Source organism: Oncorhynchus clarkii, chromosome 2 (genome assembly GCF_045791955.1).
Source record: "Oncorhynchus clarkii lewisi isolate Uvic-CL-2024 chromosome 2, UVic_Ocla_1.0, whole genome shotgun sequence".
Taxonomy (NCBI): Eukaryota; Metazoa; Chordata; class Actinopteri; order Salmoniformes; family Salmonidae; genus Oncorhynchus; species Oncorhynchus clarkii.
This window is the reverse complement of record NC_092148.1, coordinates 55,586,054-55,602,579: the sequence shown is the minus strand read 5'-3', so window position 1 is coordinate 55,602,579 and position 16,526 is coordinate 55,586,054. Positions and strand designations below refer to the sequence as shown.

The 16,526-nt window shown below is 42.7% G+C and overlaps 1 protein-coding gene across 6 annotated transcripts in view; it reads right to left on the bottom strand.

Annotated features, from left to right (window-relative positions):
- Window positions 1–339: 339 nt before the first annotated feature.
- LOC139370153 (peroxisome proliferator-activated receptor alpha-like) overlaps window positions 340–16,526 on the bottom strand; it is a 63,046-nt gene continuing 46,859 nt past the window's right edge. For 4 of the 6 annotated variants that reach the window (XM_071109489.1, XM_071109482.1, XM_071109501.1 and 1 more), the window contains exons 4-7: window positions 14,485–14,623; window positions 9,573–9,772; window positions 5,775–6,231; window positions 340–5,580 (exon numbers count right to left, since the gene is read on the bottom strand). In XM_071109489.1, the coding sequence (XP_070965590.1) occupies window positions 5,336–5,580; window positions 5,775–6,231; window positions 9,573–9,772; window positions 14,485–14,623 (1,041 nt within the window). In that variant the 3' untranslated portion in view covers window positions 340–5,335. The remainder of the gene's footprint in view (window positions 5,581–5,774; window positions 6,232–9,572; window positions 9,773–14,484; window positions 14,624–16,526) is intronic. The other 2 variants (XR_011627115.1, XR_011627114.1) reach the window with 1 other exon arrangement.

Sequence of the window (16,526 nt, the reverse complement as noted above, 5' to 3'; positions counted from 1 at the left end):
ATGAATCGTAGTTCAAGACAATTTTCAAACGCTATTTGTGAAACAATTTGTTGATTTCCCATGGCCACCCATTTTTATTTATTTTGTTTTTATTTAACCTTTAATTTAACTAGGCAGATCAGTTAAGAACAAATTCTTATTTACAATGACGGCCTACCAAAAGGCCTCCTGCGGGAACGGGGGCTGGGATAAAAAAAATAATAATACATGACTGGTTCTCGGTGCCCCATTGGCCACCCCATCAACAAAAATCCTAGAATCGCCTGTTTCTTTCATATATTCAGCTCTCACCATCAATACAACGTTATTATTCACATAAAAAATAGATGGACAATAATGTTGGATTTTAAAATCATTTTATTTTAAAGTCCATTCATAGTCAACTTGTTTATTGTTTAAATGACTAAGATATACAGTACATTTGTCAAACATTTACAGTATTGATACAAAGCCACAGTACACATAAACCTCTAAAGAGCATCTCCGGTATCTGTGCATGACACTAGCCATAAAAACACTGCATCAACTCCGTGACATTTAGTAAATGAATACAGAATCAAAATGGTATTTCCTATATCTGATGCCCTCGTCATTTCTATATAGTTTTATTTATTTGTTATTATTATTGCTATTATTATTTGTGTGCTGTATGGCAGTGCCCTATATACTCAACAAGAAGAAGAGTCCCCCACTATGTCCTAAACTACGACAACCTAAGGAAGACAACATTTTCCCTGATACTTGTCAAAAGTTGCTTGACAATTCAACACAAAATAATATACGTCACTAAGGGTAGCAGAAATCTCTAGTATTTGAACCATTATATTACCTTGTTTGTATTTTCACTATTGCAAGACAGAGATCTCTCTCATTTGGAAGATCGTGATTCCAAACAGTCATTGTGTTCCACAGATTCAACAATAATCCGTCTGCCTATCACAATTCTGATACCTTCCAAAATTCTGTCACTATGTCATATCCTCTCTTTGTGTATCTCTGTACTGTGTAGTGTCATATCCATACCAGCACCTTGGTGACACAGAACTGTGTGCATCTTTAGGGCTATACTGTTTTGTGTCTAATGTTGTATGTCATGGGTTAAGGCACGGGTTGTGTTTAATCCCTAATGTGTTCAGTTCACCTGGTGATTCTAGAATCTAGATCCAGGTGGCAGTGGATTAAAGCATCGTTGCATTCTATGGAGGCCTGACATTCCCGAGGCATACATACTATAGAACTACCACTACAGGCAGCTCGAGATTCAGTCCTCTAACATATGGCATGATTATGGTTAAGTTAGAACATAGCAGTGAGCGAGGAGGAGACAGGAAGCGGGCAAAAAGCTTGATACAATGGGAGCGTGTTAATAAACAATATACTGCATCTTATTACTGCATTTTTCTTCAACTGCATTTGACTGTTGTGAAGTCGCTGTGCATTGTGTCTAAGTGGACAAGTTCTGAGTGCATAATGTCGTATATATTTATCAATACAGAGAAGGGATATAATAGGGCCACAAAAACGACAAAACCGCTTGGCTTGAAGTACACGGAGAGGCAATTATGGAGCATTTATGTTGTGAATCGTGAAACTACGCCCTAAACATCTCCTCTACTATTTAATCTTCAACCTGAGATGACAACGTAGAAGGAGACTTGTAAGTACTGTATTATTACCAGTCTTAACGCTAATGATTTACTTCTGTCTGTTCAAGACAAAGATTATATCCAGATCACGTTGTCTAGTGAAAAAGTAGTGCCAATAACCCATAGCAGGTTTCGCGGTCAAGTCTTGATATTAGCTATGAGTGCTTTTAGTATCCCTACAGCTAAGCACAGCACACACTGTACATAACATGTTAACTCTCCCTCTATAGTGTGGGAATTAACAAAAGGAATGTCCCCATTGGGAATCAAATCTATGGTTATATCACCAGTTACTTAGTTACTCTTAGTTACTCTATTTACATTGCACTCTTCAACAGAACAATTTCCGATCTACTCACAGATATGCTTTAGCTTTAGTATAAAAATAAGATCCAACTCAATTATAACATGGTCAAATTAGGTAGGGCTTAAAAGAAAAAATCCCCCCAAATCGATATTGTGGTATTTTTTTCATTAGTCCATGTCGGCAGTCAAATTTCCAAGATATCGGACTTCCAAGAAGCAAAGTGTCACTTGCCACATCATCAGAATGATACAAAATGCATCATATGATGCGAAACACAATCCTATATTTTAAAAACTTGACTGCTGACATGCAATACATTTTGGGACTGTATTAACAGTGGACTAATGAAATAAATACCAAAATATTTTTTGGTGTGGATTTGGCTTTTAAGCAAAAAACATACCTGCATTTCTGTACAATTGAAAACATTGAAAAGTATTTACCAGACAAAGAGGAATACAAAACATATCCAATATTAGTTCATATCTTGTAAACCTCCAGTTATAGTTGGGGAAAGCAATCACATAATCACTGAATCTATGTACAAAGCATTTATACAATGTGGTGCAGCGAGTGAATCTAGGTCCATTACATGAAACCAAATCATTGATTATGGATTCAGATGAGAATTTGGTACGGTAAGCAAAGAACAAAAAAACATTCCCTCACAGAAAATGCACTTAAGAACGTACTCCCGTCAGACAAACATGCACACGTGAATGATTATTTCATTATGCTTTTGCAGCATTCCCATTAGCTCTGTGAGGGATCGATGGCTGGTTTGATGAAGCAGTTTTAGTGTGTCATCTCTACTAGATTCTTACATTCAGGTGTAAGTTGTCATCCATTAATATTTCAAATCACGGAGAGAGGTGGGTTAGTTGACATTCCATATTATACCAGTCAGAGTTGAAATGTTTGCTATTCTATTTTGTAAGAAAAAGAGAGCGCAACAATGGTCATCTGTCATCAATCCAAAAGAAAGTATTATCGTTGTGTAGCATAATTCCCTGAACCTAAGGGCTCGGAAGATCTAACATTTAAAGGCAATGTTACCGCGTTTGCAGAGATTGCATTCACACTAAACGCTGCATTTGTCGGCTCTATCGGAAATGAACTTTAAATGTCATCTGAGCTGCAACGTACATCTTCCACGCTACAGATCGAATCGGGCCCTTAATCTATGGGGCAAGAAAGAGGACCAAGCCAAACGAGGCACTGTGACAGAGAGAGAGCAAGAAAGGGAGAGAAGAGAGAGTAAGAGAGAGAGAGAGAGAGAGAGCTAGAGAGAGAGAGAGAGAGAGAGATGATAGAGTAAGAGAGTAAGTCAGATATGTGTAATGGGGGTAATATGAGTGAGAGAGTAAAAGAACAGGCTTTCTGGTATTGCTTAAAATTGCTTAAAATGTGGTAAACCTGCATGTGTTAAGGTTTTAATGTAGTTTAACGTCGGATTAGACCTTTAATACCAGAACGCAAAACAAGATGGAGTGCCAAATATGTGTTTTTTTTTCTTTCTCAAAAAGGCATAATTACGGAGGTACAGTATACCACATAGACTCATATCACATCTCGGAAGCATACTTGTGCTTTAGTGTTGCATTGTGGGTGCATTTACATAGTGAATCTCTGACAGTGGTCTTTTCTGAATGTCTGTTATGAAGAAAACTACTTCCAAACAAAATGTCCTGATAGAGCCATGTTCTGAAGGGTGGGGGAAACACTATTGACATGGTAGTTTGTTTGCCTTTGTTTGTGAAAGTACTGAAAAAAATCAGTAAAGTTCATTAAGTTTCACATTGGTTTTATGAAATGAATATAATGCGCACCAAAGCCTCCCTGTTAGAGTTTGGTCTAGATAGGAGAGGAAAATGAGATGGATGGTAAGGGACGTGAAAACCATCCCTGTACAGCACATGGGTAATAATTCTCTGTAGAATGACTGAAGAGTAAACTGATGTTGGAACAACGGAGGCCTGTTGAGGCCAAGAGTCTGTCTGTCTGTCGAAAATAGCACAGGACAGAATATTCAGAGACAAAGAGGGAGCAATTAATGAAACTCTTTAGCCTCATCCATGATAACATTAGTGAACGTGACCATGTTAAATCAATGGCTAAATTATAGTTATCGTTTTTTTTTCAGAGGAATCCCATTGATAATACATTATTTGTTATCGCCTAAGCAGGTGAAAGAATTTGATAAGGCACAGGAGAGCTTTCCCAAAATGAATGAAGCAATCTGTTACATTTACTTGTCCTGTGAGTTGGATTTTGAGCCGCTACAGCCGCATCTGAGGGACAATAGTCTGGTACAGTATGATGCATTAGGAAACTGACCATGCAATCCCATGACAGATGTAGGATCTTAAATCACTCTTTTAGTCGCTAAGAATTTTTCCTGCACAGCAGGAAATGCAAACGTGTAGGGTAAAAGGTTTCTAGCGTTTGCAATTTCTCCTTTTACATTTCAGACTTGATTGGCACTAACGGAAAAGGTATCAACCCCGACAGAAAATGTCCATGAATTATAATTCACATTTCCTGTTGCTGCAGAAGTATTATCCTGCTGTAGCAAAACCATCTCAAATAAAGAACCTACATCTGTACTTCACTTGGGGGAGCACAGCCAATCACTGAAAAAGCTGCCTTGCTGTGAGACACAGTCACTCACATCTAAAATCTGTAGTCGGCATTGAAGTCACTTGGGTGTCTTTACTGCAAAGTAGGTGGGCATCACTATCATTCTTTCCTCTCGCTCTCACGTTCGGTACACAAAGGCATAGTTATAAACATACCGCTGGAGTGGTGTTCTGAAGAGTAAGTTCTGCTGTTCTTCACTCTAGTGCCGGAGTATGGCTCAGTGCAGGCCCCTTTAAGCGTGTACCTAAGCAGGGATTCTGGCGGTTATAGTCTGACTGAATCTTACTTACCCAAAACAGAAATGTATTATTTGATCTGTGTACTCCAGCCCGATACATGTTCTCTAGCTGGGAACTGCATTAGTATAAACACTAGGATAGGACAGGAGACTCAATTCAGCTCCACACTGCCCCTCCACACACGTAATACGGCCCTATAGGTCCATGTAGGAGTAGTGGACCCAGCTGCAGGTGCCCCAGAATAGTGTCCTGTAGTTCTGTCTTGTCCTGTGATGTCTGGGCCTCATAAACACCAATACTCTCGCTGCTGAGAAACACGAGCAACCCTGTATCTGGGGGTTCAGTGGTTCAACCCTATTACCGTGGGACTGTTCAGATAGACTGTTCATGCCTGCGTCCCCAAAATGGCAGACCACCTCATTTCTAGGCTCAGTACATGTCCCCAAAATGGAGGGTGAGGTGTGTGTTCTCAGCCTCCAGCCCTTCTCCCTGGGCTCAATATCTCAGTACATGTCCCTATAGATCTCCTGCAGCAGGGGGTGGAGTGACGTGTCCTCTGTCTTCTTGATCTCCTGGACCAACTGTGCATGCTCGGTGACCAGTTGACGGAGGTCGGCAAGTTTCTGCAGCAGATTGGGGAAGAGGAAGGTGTCGTCTGGGTGGTTGGCCAGCAGGTGGAGCTGCAGCACCTGAACAATGTTCTCCTGCATGCACTCAATGTGGGTCACGTTCACCAGGCCAGGGCGGTCTGAAGGAGAGAAAAAAGGAGAGGAGAGTTAGAGAAAGGATTATGTCAACCCAAGAAGAGACAATATGATTGGCATTGAGGGGACTAGCAAATCCATCAAGAAGACGCATAGTAATTAACACTAAAACAAATTAGTGTACCAATTAGTGGTCATTAACCCCAGATCCCAGCCTCTCCCGTTCTCTCTCTCTCACCTCCACAGCAGATGATGGCAGCCACAAACAGAGCCAGGTCACTGTCATCCAGCTCCAGCCCGTTGAACTTCATGGCGAACTGAAACTTTGGCTCCATCATGTCGCTGAAGGGCCTCCTCAGACTCTTGAGGAACTCCCTGGTGATGAAGCCCGATCCGTAGGCCACCAGGAGGCCATCCTTGTTCATACACGATGCCAGCAGGGCGAACAGTGCCTCATACACGCCGTACTTCAGCAGAGTCACCTGGTCGTTCAGGTCCAGGCTGGAGAAGCCGGGGACAGACTTGGCGAACTCGGTTAGCTCTGTGACCGTCTCTACGGAGGTGCACTGGCAGCAGTGGAAGATGCGGACCTCAGCCTCCTTCTCAAGCAGATGGCCACCGGCCGTGCCCACCATCTTAGCCACCAGGGTCTGCTCTGCCAGCTGGAGGGTCTCCATGTCATGGATGACGAAAGGCTGCAGGGGCATGGAGGGAGACAGGGTGGTGAGGAAACATAGTCTGTAGCCATGTGTAATGACAGCCCTGTATGAAGGAAGGCCGGTAGATAGGAAACTATTTCAAACGGAACCCTAGCCCCTACTTAGACCCTGTGGATGAGACAGTTGAAGTCGGAAGTTTACTTACACCTTAGCCAAATACATTTAAACTCAGTTTCTCACAATTCCTGACATTTAATCCTAGTAAAAATTCCCTGTCTTACGTCAGTTAGGATCACCACTTTATTTTAAGAATGTGAAGTGTCAGAATAATAGTAGAGAGGATAATTTATTTCAGCTTTTATTTATTTCATCACATTCCCAGTGTGGTCAGAAGTTTACATATACTCAATTAGTATTTGGTAGCATTGCCTTTAAATTTTTAACTTGGGTCAAACGTTTCAGGTAGCCTTTCACAAGCTTCCCACAATAAATTGGGTGAATTTTGGCCCATTCCTCCTGACAGAGCTGGTGTAACGGAGTCAGGTTTTTTGGCCTCCTTGCTCGCACACACTTTTCCAGTTCTGCCCACCTTGACTTTGTTGTCTTTAAGCCATTTTGCCACAACTTTGGAAGTTTGCTTGAGGTCATTGTCCATTTGGAAGACCCATTTGCGACCAAGCTGTAACTTCCTGACTGACGTCTTCAGATGTTGCTTCAATATATCCACATAATTTTTCTGCCTCATGATGCCAACTATTTTGTGAAGTGCACCAGTCCCTCCAGCAGCAATGCACCCCCACAACATGATGCTGCCACCCCCATGCTTCACGATTGGGATGGTGTTCTACGGCTTGCAAGCATCCCCCTTTTTCCTCCAAACATAACAATGGTCATTATGGCCAAAAAGTTATATTTTTGTTTCATCAGACCAGAGGACAGTTCTCCAAAAAGTACGATCGTTGTCCCCATGTGCAGTTGCAAACCGTAGTCTGGCTTTTTTTAATGGTGATTTTGGAGCAGTGGCTTCTTCCTTGCTGAGCGGCCTTTCAGGTTATGTCCATATAGGACTCGTTTTACTGTGGATATAGATACGTCTGTACCTGTTTCCTCCAGCATCTTCACAAGGTCCTTTGCTGTTGTTCTGGGATTGATTTGCACTTTTCGCACCAAAGTACGTTCATCTCTAGGAGAGAGAACGCATCTCTTTCCTGAGCGGTATGACGGCTGTGTGGTCCCATGTTGTTTATACTTGCGTACTATTGTTTGTACAGATGAACGTGGTACCTTCAGGCGTTTGGAAATTGCTCCCAAGGATGAACCATACTTGTGGAGGTCTACAAAAACAATTGAGGTCTTGGCTGATTTCTTTTCATTTTCCGATGATGTTAACCAAAAAGGCACTGAGTTTGAAGGTAGGTCTTGAAATACATCCACAAGTACACCTCCAATTGACTCAAATTATGTCAATTAGCCTATCAGAAGTGTCTAAAGCCATGACATCGTTTTCTGGAATTTTCCAAGCTGTTTAAAGGCACAGTCAACTTGGTGTATGTACACTTCTGACCCACTGGAATTGTGATACAGTGAATTATAAGTGAAATAATCTGTCTGTAAACAATTGTTGGAAAAATTACTTGTGTCATGCACAAAGTGGATGTCCTAAACAACTTGCCAAAACTATAGTTTGTTAACAAGAGATATGTGAGGTGGTTGAAAAAAAAACTAGTTTTAACGACTCCAACCTAAGTGGATGTAAACTTCCGACTTCAACTGTAGGTATTTGTAATATTACTACTACTACTAGAATGAAGGAACGATATGTTTCACAAACAGTCCCGCCTACATGTAGCGATAGTGAGCCTATATAAAACATTTATTGACAGAAAGAAAAGACAGCCGTTATCGCAAGCAGTTGTAAATCCTCATTGTAACATAACCCAAGTCCTGTCCCAAGTCCTGTCCTTGATCCTAGAGAACTTTATAGAACACCTCCGTTCATCACAGTCTCAAAACCTACATTTTTATTTTGGTTGTCATTATGTAACTGTGAAGGTTACAGTAGCTTATTTCTCCTGGAATATGTCTGTTGGAGGACAGGGCAAACCGGGTCTAGATTAGCTGTGATGTCCTACACTGTGGCCAAACAAACAACAGGACAATCTCATCTTATCAGGTCTGTACCCTTAGATAGAGCCACGTCTTACAAAAACACGGCTGCCTGCGCTTCTTCAAGCAAGCACTGCAAGGACACCAGCTCCAATAGAAAATACACGAGGACTGTGAACTTAAACTCAACTGTTATCACTGACTCTCATGTGGTGTTTTCAACATGTTGTTTTTTAGAGTGTGAGGCTGCTAAACAACACGTATCTGGGTCATCGTGTTGGTCAGGCTGTAAGTACACGACCAGAGCTGCGGTGGTGAACGTTCCCACAGGAGCCAATCCAGCACTTGCTCCTAACTGAGAGCTGCGTACGACACACAGCTTACTCAACTCACAATATGATACGCTCCCAACATCTGACTGGCAATGCAGGCCAGAATATTATTGCTGAAGGTGGCAGCTGGGTAAGAGCAGCTTGATCAACAACAGAAAACAAGGTCAGAAGACACTGCAATGTGCAGAAGACCGTACAATGCATTGCTAAAGGCTACGCTAAAGCTGAGTGGGATGTCTATCCATACAGTGTTACTGTGTCATTGATCCACCTCTTCTACTCACGGTTTACAATCCCGTGATCCTCCTCTCTGACGTCTGCCACACCTACACCCACCGAAGACGGATTTCAACCACTCACCAGATAACCTCACCCTTACCGCACCCATTTATTCTCCTATGTGATGAAAGAATGAATGGAGACCACAGATCTAAGGGGACCATCTTTAAAGAAAGAAAGAAAGAGAGGGAGGGAGGGGTGCAGTGGTCTTCCAACACTGTTGATAATGGTCCATTATAAGTCAGGGTCATACAGAGTTGTTCTTCATGTATTCAGGCAGATGTGTCCTTGTCCAGACACGTTGGCTTCTAAATGCCATTGATCGAGTTATTTCTGTCGTTGCATGGTTCTTTGGCTCCTAGTGGGTAGTGGTTGCCAACAGGTTATGTTGACACACAAGGACTGTTTGGTTTTCACATTGCATCCCATTCAAACCGGATCAAAATGCAGCCCACGCACTCCAAAGGGAATAATTCAAAATATAATATTGGACCCGTCTGATTGCACAGAAGACATGCAGTATCATCAGGGTTGCAAAAAATAGTATTGCATTTCCACATTTTGAATGATTCCCTTTGGAGAGTTAGTTGAATTTTTAATCCAACACCCCCTCCCCTCCCCCCACACACACACACACACAATTCTACACACTGCTCTTACTGGAGTGCTCGTCTTGCCAGTGAGGATGGTGCGGGCTTTGGCCTTGTTCATGTTGAAGTTCTTGAGGTAGGCCTCATAAATGTGCCTGGCCAAAGTCTTCTGGTCGGCCTGCTGGGGGTCCTCCACCTCCCTGTCACCTGTCAGGATCTCTGCCTTCAGCTTCAGCTTCTCAGACTGGGGCATCCGACCAAAACGGATCGCTAATTAGAGAGAAAAGAGGCGATTGCACAGATGAGAACGTACATAAAAAAAATAATATACAGTATTTACAATACAACGGACAATGATGCATCTGTTTTGCTGAGAGATATATGGAGACTCAAGACAATTGTATATTGTTTGTCATATCAACATTAGAAAGATATGGAGACTCAAGTCAATGTGTATTTTTTAAAAATTTGTTTGCCAAATCATGAACACTGTTGTTCAAAGGTTTTTGGGTGTAACTTGGAAGAGGTATGGTGGTTTCCAGGAGCATGTGGTAATGGAGTCTGATACGTCGGAAGTTATGGGAAACAAGATGGACGCCTGCCTCTTGGGCTGCCCCACCTCTTGGGCCTTTTGTTTCTGTTGTGAGATTTGTTATGTTTTCTATTCTTTGAGGAAAAATGTACTTACCACGACTGAGATATGTAGTTGTCTCACCTAGCTATCTAAAGATAAATGCACTTACTGTAAGTTGCTCTGAAGAAGAGCGTCTGCTGAATGACAAACGTGTTTTAAAAAAATAAGTAAAATGTAGACAGGCTATGGATCCCTGGGGACAGTTGAGAGAAGTGGGGGCAGGATGAGAGGCAGTTGAGGAACAATGTGTTAGACCGCTAAAGGAAATAGGACCAATCAGATAGCTAGTGCTAGTATGTGTGCGCGTGTTGTTTTTGTACAGAGCGAACTCTGACTCTTTCAGACAATCTGATCCTAAGTGTCTAACTAGGATATGCAACGCGGAGTGCCTGCATACAGCTATTAGCCGTGGTATATTGGCCATATACCACAAACACCGAGGTCCCTTATTGCTATTATAACTGTTTACCAAAGTAATTAGACCAGTAAAAAGTACTTTTCTGTCATACCCATTGTATACGATCCGATATACCACGGCTTTCAGACAATCAGCATTCAGGGCTCAACCACCCAGTTTATAACTGTCTTTATAAACCGGGTGGTTCGAACCCTGAATGCTGATTGGCTGAAAGCTGTGGTATATGACAAAAAAGTACTATTTACTGGTCTAATTACGTTGGTAACCAGTTTATAGTAGCAATAAGGGACCTTGGGTGTTTGTGGTATATGGCCAATATACCATGGCTAATAGCTGTATGCAGGCACTCCGCGTTGCGTCGTACATAAGACCAGCAATTAACCGTGGTATTATGGTCATATACCACACCCCCTCGGGCCTTATTGCTTAATTATACTATGGGCACCGATAGCTAACAGTCACCAGTAATTCCGGAGCTTGGATTTTTCATCAATGTTTATTTGGACAAATCACGATTTCACAGGTGTAGAGCCAACCACCTAGCTCTCCAGGAAGGCTAAAGCAAACGCTGAATGTATTTGAAAGATTCATTAGCGAAAGAGGAAGTGAGAGATGCTCTGAGTAGGGATCAGGATACCCAGGATAAGAACATCAGGCTGAGCTGAGGGTGAGAGGATGAGTCTCTGACCCTCTACAGCAGAGCACAAACAACAAACAACCCAACCTATGCTGTTGCAAGGCTTAAAGAGGAGGGAGGGCTGTCGTCCTGCTGTAGTCCTCCTCAGTGTATCAGGTTCCTTCACCCTCTCCCATGTCCTTTCCCCTGTATACGGTTACATTTAGGAAACACAACACACGTGTTTCCACAAGGAGAAACTCGTCTTGGACACACCCCAGATGTGAAATAAATACTAATGTTGAGCATCAGTCCACATATTAGATTGCTCTCCAGCATGATAGTGTTCAATTCAGTGGTTTCACAACCTGAAGTGTGTCCATGAGTTCACTGACACTAGTCCCCAGGTCTACAGATGTAGGATCTAGATTTGAACCAGTTTAGTATAGCAGAAAAATAACCCTGCAGCAGCTGGAAATATTATATTTTAGATTCTTCAAAGGAGCCACCCTTTGCCAAGACATCTTTGCACACTCTTGGCATTCTCTCAACCAGCTTCACCTGGAATGCTTTTCCAACAGTCTTGAAGGAGTTCCCACATATGCTGAGCACTTGTTGGCTGCTTTTCCTTCACTCTGCGGTCCGACTCATCCCAAACCATCTCAATTGGGTTGAGGTTGGGTGATTGTGGAGGCCAGGACATCTGAAACAGCACTCCATCACTCTCCTTTTTAGTCAAATAGCCCTTACACAGCTTGAAAGTGTGTTGGGACATAGTCCCACTAAGCGCAAACCAGATTGGATGGCAAATCACTGCATAATGCTGTGGTAGCCATGCTGGTTAAGTGTGCCTTGAATTATAAGTAAAATCACAGACAGTGTCACCAGCAAAAAACCTCCACACCATCACACCTCCTCCTCCATGCTTCACGGTGGGAACCACACTCTGCGTCTCACAAAGACACAGGGGTTGGTACCAAAAATCTCAAATTTGGACTCATCAGACCAAGGACAGATTTCAACCGGTCTAATGTCCATTGCTCGTGTTTCTTGGCCCAAGCAAATATCTCCTTTTTATTGGTGTCCTTTAGTAGTGGTTTCTTGCAGCAATTCAACCATGAAGGCCTGATTCACACAGTCTGCTCTGAACAGTTGATGTTGAGATGTGTCTGTTACTTGAACTCTGAAGCATTTATTTGTGCTGCCATTTCTGTGGCTGGTAACTCTAATGAACTCATCCTCTGCAGCAGAGTTAACTCTGGGTCTTCCTTTCCTGTGGCAGTCCTCATGAGAGCCAGATTCATCGTAGCGCTTGATAGTTTTTACGGCTGCACTTAAAGAAACAAAGTTCTTCATTTTTCTGATTGACTGACCTTCATGTCTTAAAGTAATGATGGACTGTCGTTGCTGTTGCTTACTTGACCTGTTTTTGCCATAATATGGACTTGGTCTTTTACCAAATGGGGCTCTCTTCTGTATACCACCCCTACCTTATCACAACACAACTGATTGGCTCAAACGCAATAAGAAGGAAAGAAATTCCACAAATTAACTTTTAACAAGGCACGCCTGTTAATTGAAATGCATTCCAGGTGACTACCTGGAGCTGATTGAAAGAAAGCCAAGAGTGTGCAAAGCTGATATCAAGGAAAAGGGTGGCTACTTTGAAGAATCTCAAATATTTAGATTTGTTTAAAGAAAAATTGGTTACTACATGATTCCGTATGCGTTATTTCATAGTTTATGTCTTCACTATTATTCTACAATACAGAAATATAGAAAATAGTCCAAATAAAGAAAAACCCTGAAAATGAGTAGGTGTGTCCATCTTTTACTGGTACTGTACATTCTTAAAGGGGTTGATTCATTTTTCATTTGGGGAAAATTAAGTCTGCATTTTCAAAGTGGAATCGCAAACTTTAGAAGCCTTTTTAAAACCCAAATACACTAAAAGTTTGCATTTCCTGGTGTGCAGGACAATTCTCAGCAACAAAAGAGTGATAATATTAAGATCCTACGTGTGTGTGTCTGTCCTTAAGTCCATCTGTCTGTCAACTCTGATCGACTGCTACAGTGACCTTGCTAAGCCCCTCTTCACATCCCTACACACAACACACAACCTCGAAATTCTATTGCAGTCCATTGTAAGCGGCAGGGCATCGATCTTAGCTGAGGTTCAGAATGCCATGTTTTATGCTGACATAAAACACACAGGTAAACATCCATCCAATAGGAAAGTCTATTACAGTCCATTGTAAACGGAAGGACATCGATCTTAGCTACATTTCAGAATGCCATGTTTTATGCTGACATAAAACACACAAGTAAGCAACATCCTTCCAATAGGGTCAAAGAATTTGAACTAATTGTCCTGGATCAAGGTTTTTGTTTGTAGATTAACTCTCTATAAAGTAAAGATCCTTATGTTTATAGTGCTTGTAGTTAGTCTGTCTGTACGGTATGTATGAGGATGCATGTCTGTGATTTTTTTCTGTACAGTGAAATCTGTTGTACGATTTGTTTTACACTGTGTGTGTAGGCAGTAATTTTGCACTAGTAACGTATCCCATTGAAAGACACTGCACTACCCTTTAAAGCTCTCTATCAGCCCTGGTCACATGACCGGCAGGCCCAGGCTGAGACTCACACTGTATGTTTCTCTGTTCACACATCCACAGCTAAAGGGTGAGGAGGGTTCAGCCAACGCAATACAACCCCACCTTATAGTTTTACTGACCTTCACAAGGAATCACCAGAGAGTCTGCATAGAGACCACCACACCGAGGCAGAGAGACTCATGCATCAATTGTATCGTTTTTGTCTGGATGAAATGGTGCAAATGTTAAACAATTCTTTGTTTTTTTTAATGAAAATTGTATGATTCACAGCAGTCTCTCAAGTGATTACCTACTCTCATTAGTCTTGAAAAGCAACCTTCTGTGTTAATGTGGTTTTAAATTGCAACTCCCAGTTCCTCAAGAGTGTGGTTTTGAATGGCGTACATGTATGTGTGCATATGTCTACGTGCCAATGCGTATGTGTGTGTGTGTGTGTGTTCCTCTCTGGTTGCTGATGGCAGGTTGTGCTGTATGCAGAAAGTAGTACTCAGGGATCTGGCTATGTCTGTGTTCCGGCCTGTATCACAACCGGCCGGGATTGGGAGTCCCATAGGGCGGCGCACAACTGGCCCAGCGTTGTCCGGGTATGGCTGGTGTAGTCTGTCGTTGTAAATAAGAATTTGTTCTTAACTGACTTGCCTAGTTAAATAAAGGTTAAAGAAAACATATATTTTTTTAAAGAAAATAAATCCTCACCATTGTGGGACATGCCCACAGACAGGCACTTCTGAAAGCGGCAGTATTGGCACTTGTTCCGGTTCTTCTTCTGTATCTTACAGTGACGCTCACACTTGTCATATTCCAGCTTCAGGCGGATGGTCCGCCGAAAGAAACCCTGCAGGCACAGAAAGAAGAGAGAGATAAATGTTCAGGTCGAGACCCAATAGACTGCACTCGTGAAAGAAACTCAGCCTCGACTCAGCAGGCCAACTCAACCACACACTACGGTGACTTGATAAAAGAAGACGATTGTCAGTTCATACCAGATATCTTGATATCTCTCAACTGCTAACTTTATTCATTTTGCGTTCCGTCATTGAAGACTTTCTCAAGCTCTGTTATCTATCAGCGAAGTGAAGGCAGTGTCCCGACCTAGAACATGACACTAGCAAACCTCCAATCACCCAACAGCCACTTTCACCGTTAAAAAAGTGAAATACTGAGAATGGACCCAAATGACTGGAGCATGACACTATCAGCCTGGACATATATGCTTATCAGGTCTAAATGGGATTTCACTTATATTACACAACCCTGAGAAACAACAGTGTCTGGCTATGGGCAGCAGTAGATGTCCTGTGCTGAGTGGTTAAGGGCTTGGACTGGGGTTGGGGCAGGGGGGTTATTGAAATGGACAGGGAATTGCTTAAGAAGAACATATTTAGCCACCCCCATTCCAAGTCATTCATTTCCCAATTCTTGTGAAAGATCTCCTTAATGTGTCTCTGCACATGGCATGCACTAACACTTGCAAGGACACACACGCACACACCCACCCCTCGAGGATCACATGAGGCCAGGGCAGAATGCTTGTCAGACACAACGGCCTCATGACCTGTCTCGTGTCTTTGTACGTCGTCCTATCCAGGGGTCAGTCCCCTCCTCTCCCCTCCCATCCCTCTCAGATGACCAGACAGCTGAGGAGCAGGGCACACGTAGGTATGTGACATCAGAGAGGGGAAAGCTGGAATGCTGTTTTAGCCTATCAGCATCTAGGATCCGAACGTACAGTCTTATCAATCCGAATGTACTCATAGGTTCCAAATACCTGTGTGTGTATGTATTGTATGTGTGCTATGTACTGTGTGTCTGTGTATCTAGCTATGCCCTTCAGTGTGTCTCCATGTCTCCGGGAGAAACACCGGCCCACTCCGTGCTGCCCATCTGATTGGCCAAGAGGAAGGTTCACAGAGTTCACTGTAAGAGCAACTGCGACCTCTGGTTTACGGCCCCGTACCTTGGCCAGGCCTGCTCCATGGACCACGTAGCACACATAGCTGGAGTTCCAATCTGGGACAGCTATGCTTGACCAGTTCAGGCAATGTCCACTCTAACCCTGAGCCAGGTCCAGCCAGGGCAGGGTAGGATACACTGTGGAACTCAGTGTAACAGTGTGTTGACATGAGGGGAAGGAGTGACTGAGAGCACCGCCAACTTCGCCATGTGAGATCCATACTCAGACAGCCCTGGCACAGGGATAGATGGGCTGGCCAGGGATCCAAGAAGGCATCACCCATACATTCGGCGTGAAAGACGGATGTAGCGGATGAAAACCCATTATCTTTGCCTGACTTTCATAGCAGGGTGAGAATTCTCCTTAGGGCATGGATATTCAACCTGGGGTCTCGGAGGTTCTGCAGGGGGTTCGGTGAAAATATTTGGAATAATGCAATCTTTATTTCTCAACTCCTAATATTGACCAAATTACACTAATTTGAGTTAATTACACTCAATAGCTGACATTGGCTTTGAAAAAGCACTAGAGAGTACCAGTCGCGGCAAGTGCCTCTGGCTGCTTGCAAGCTTTCTTGACTTTCTTGGCTTTTTGCCAATACATGGCTAACCTTTGTTTAACCATGTGTTTGGAGTAGGCTATGTTAGAGTTTACACTTCTTCTTCCAATTACAGACGTAGGATCTTCATTTGAGCCAGTTTGCTACAGTAGGAAAATAATCCTGCACCAAAAGGAAATGTGAATTATTACGTGGATTATAATTAATGGAGATTATTGTTGGGGT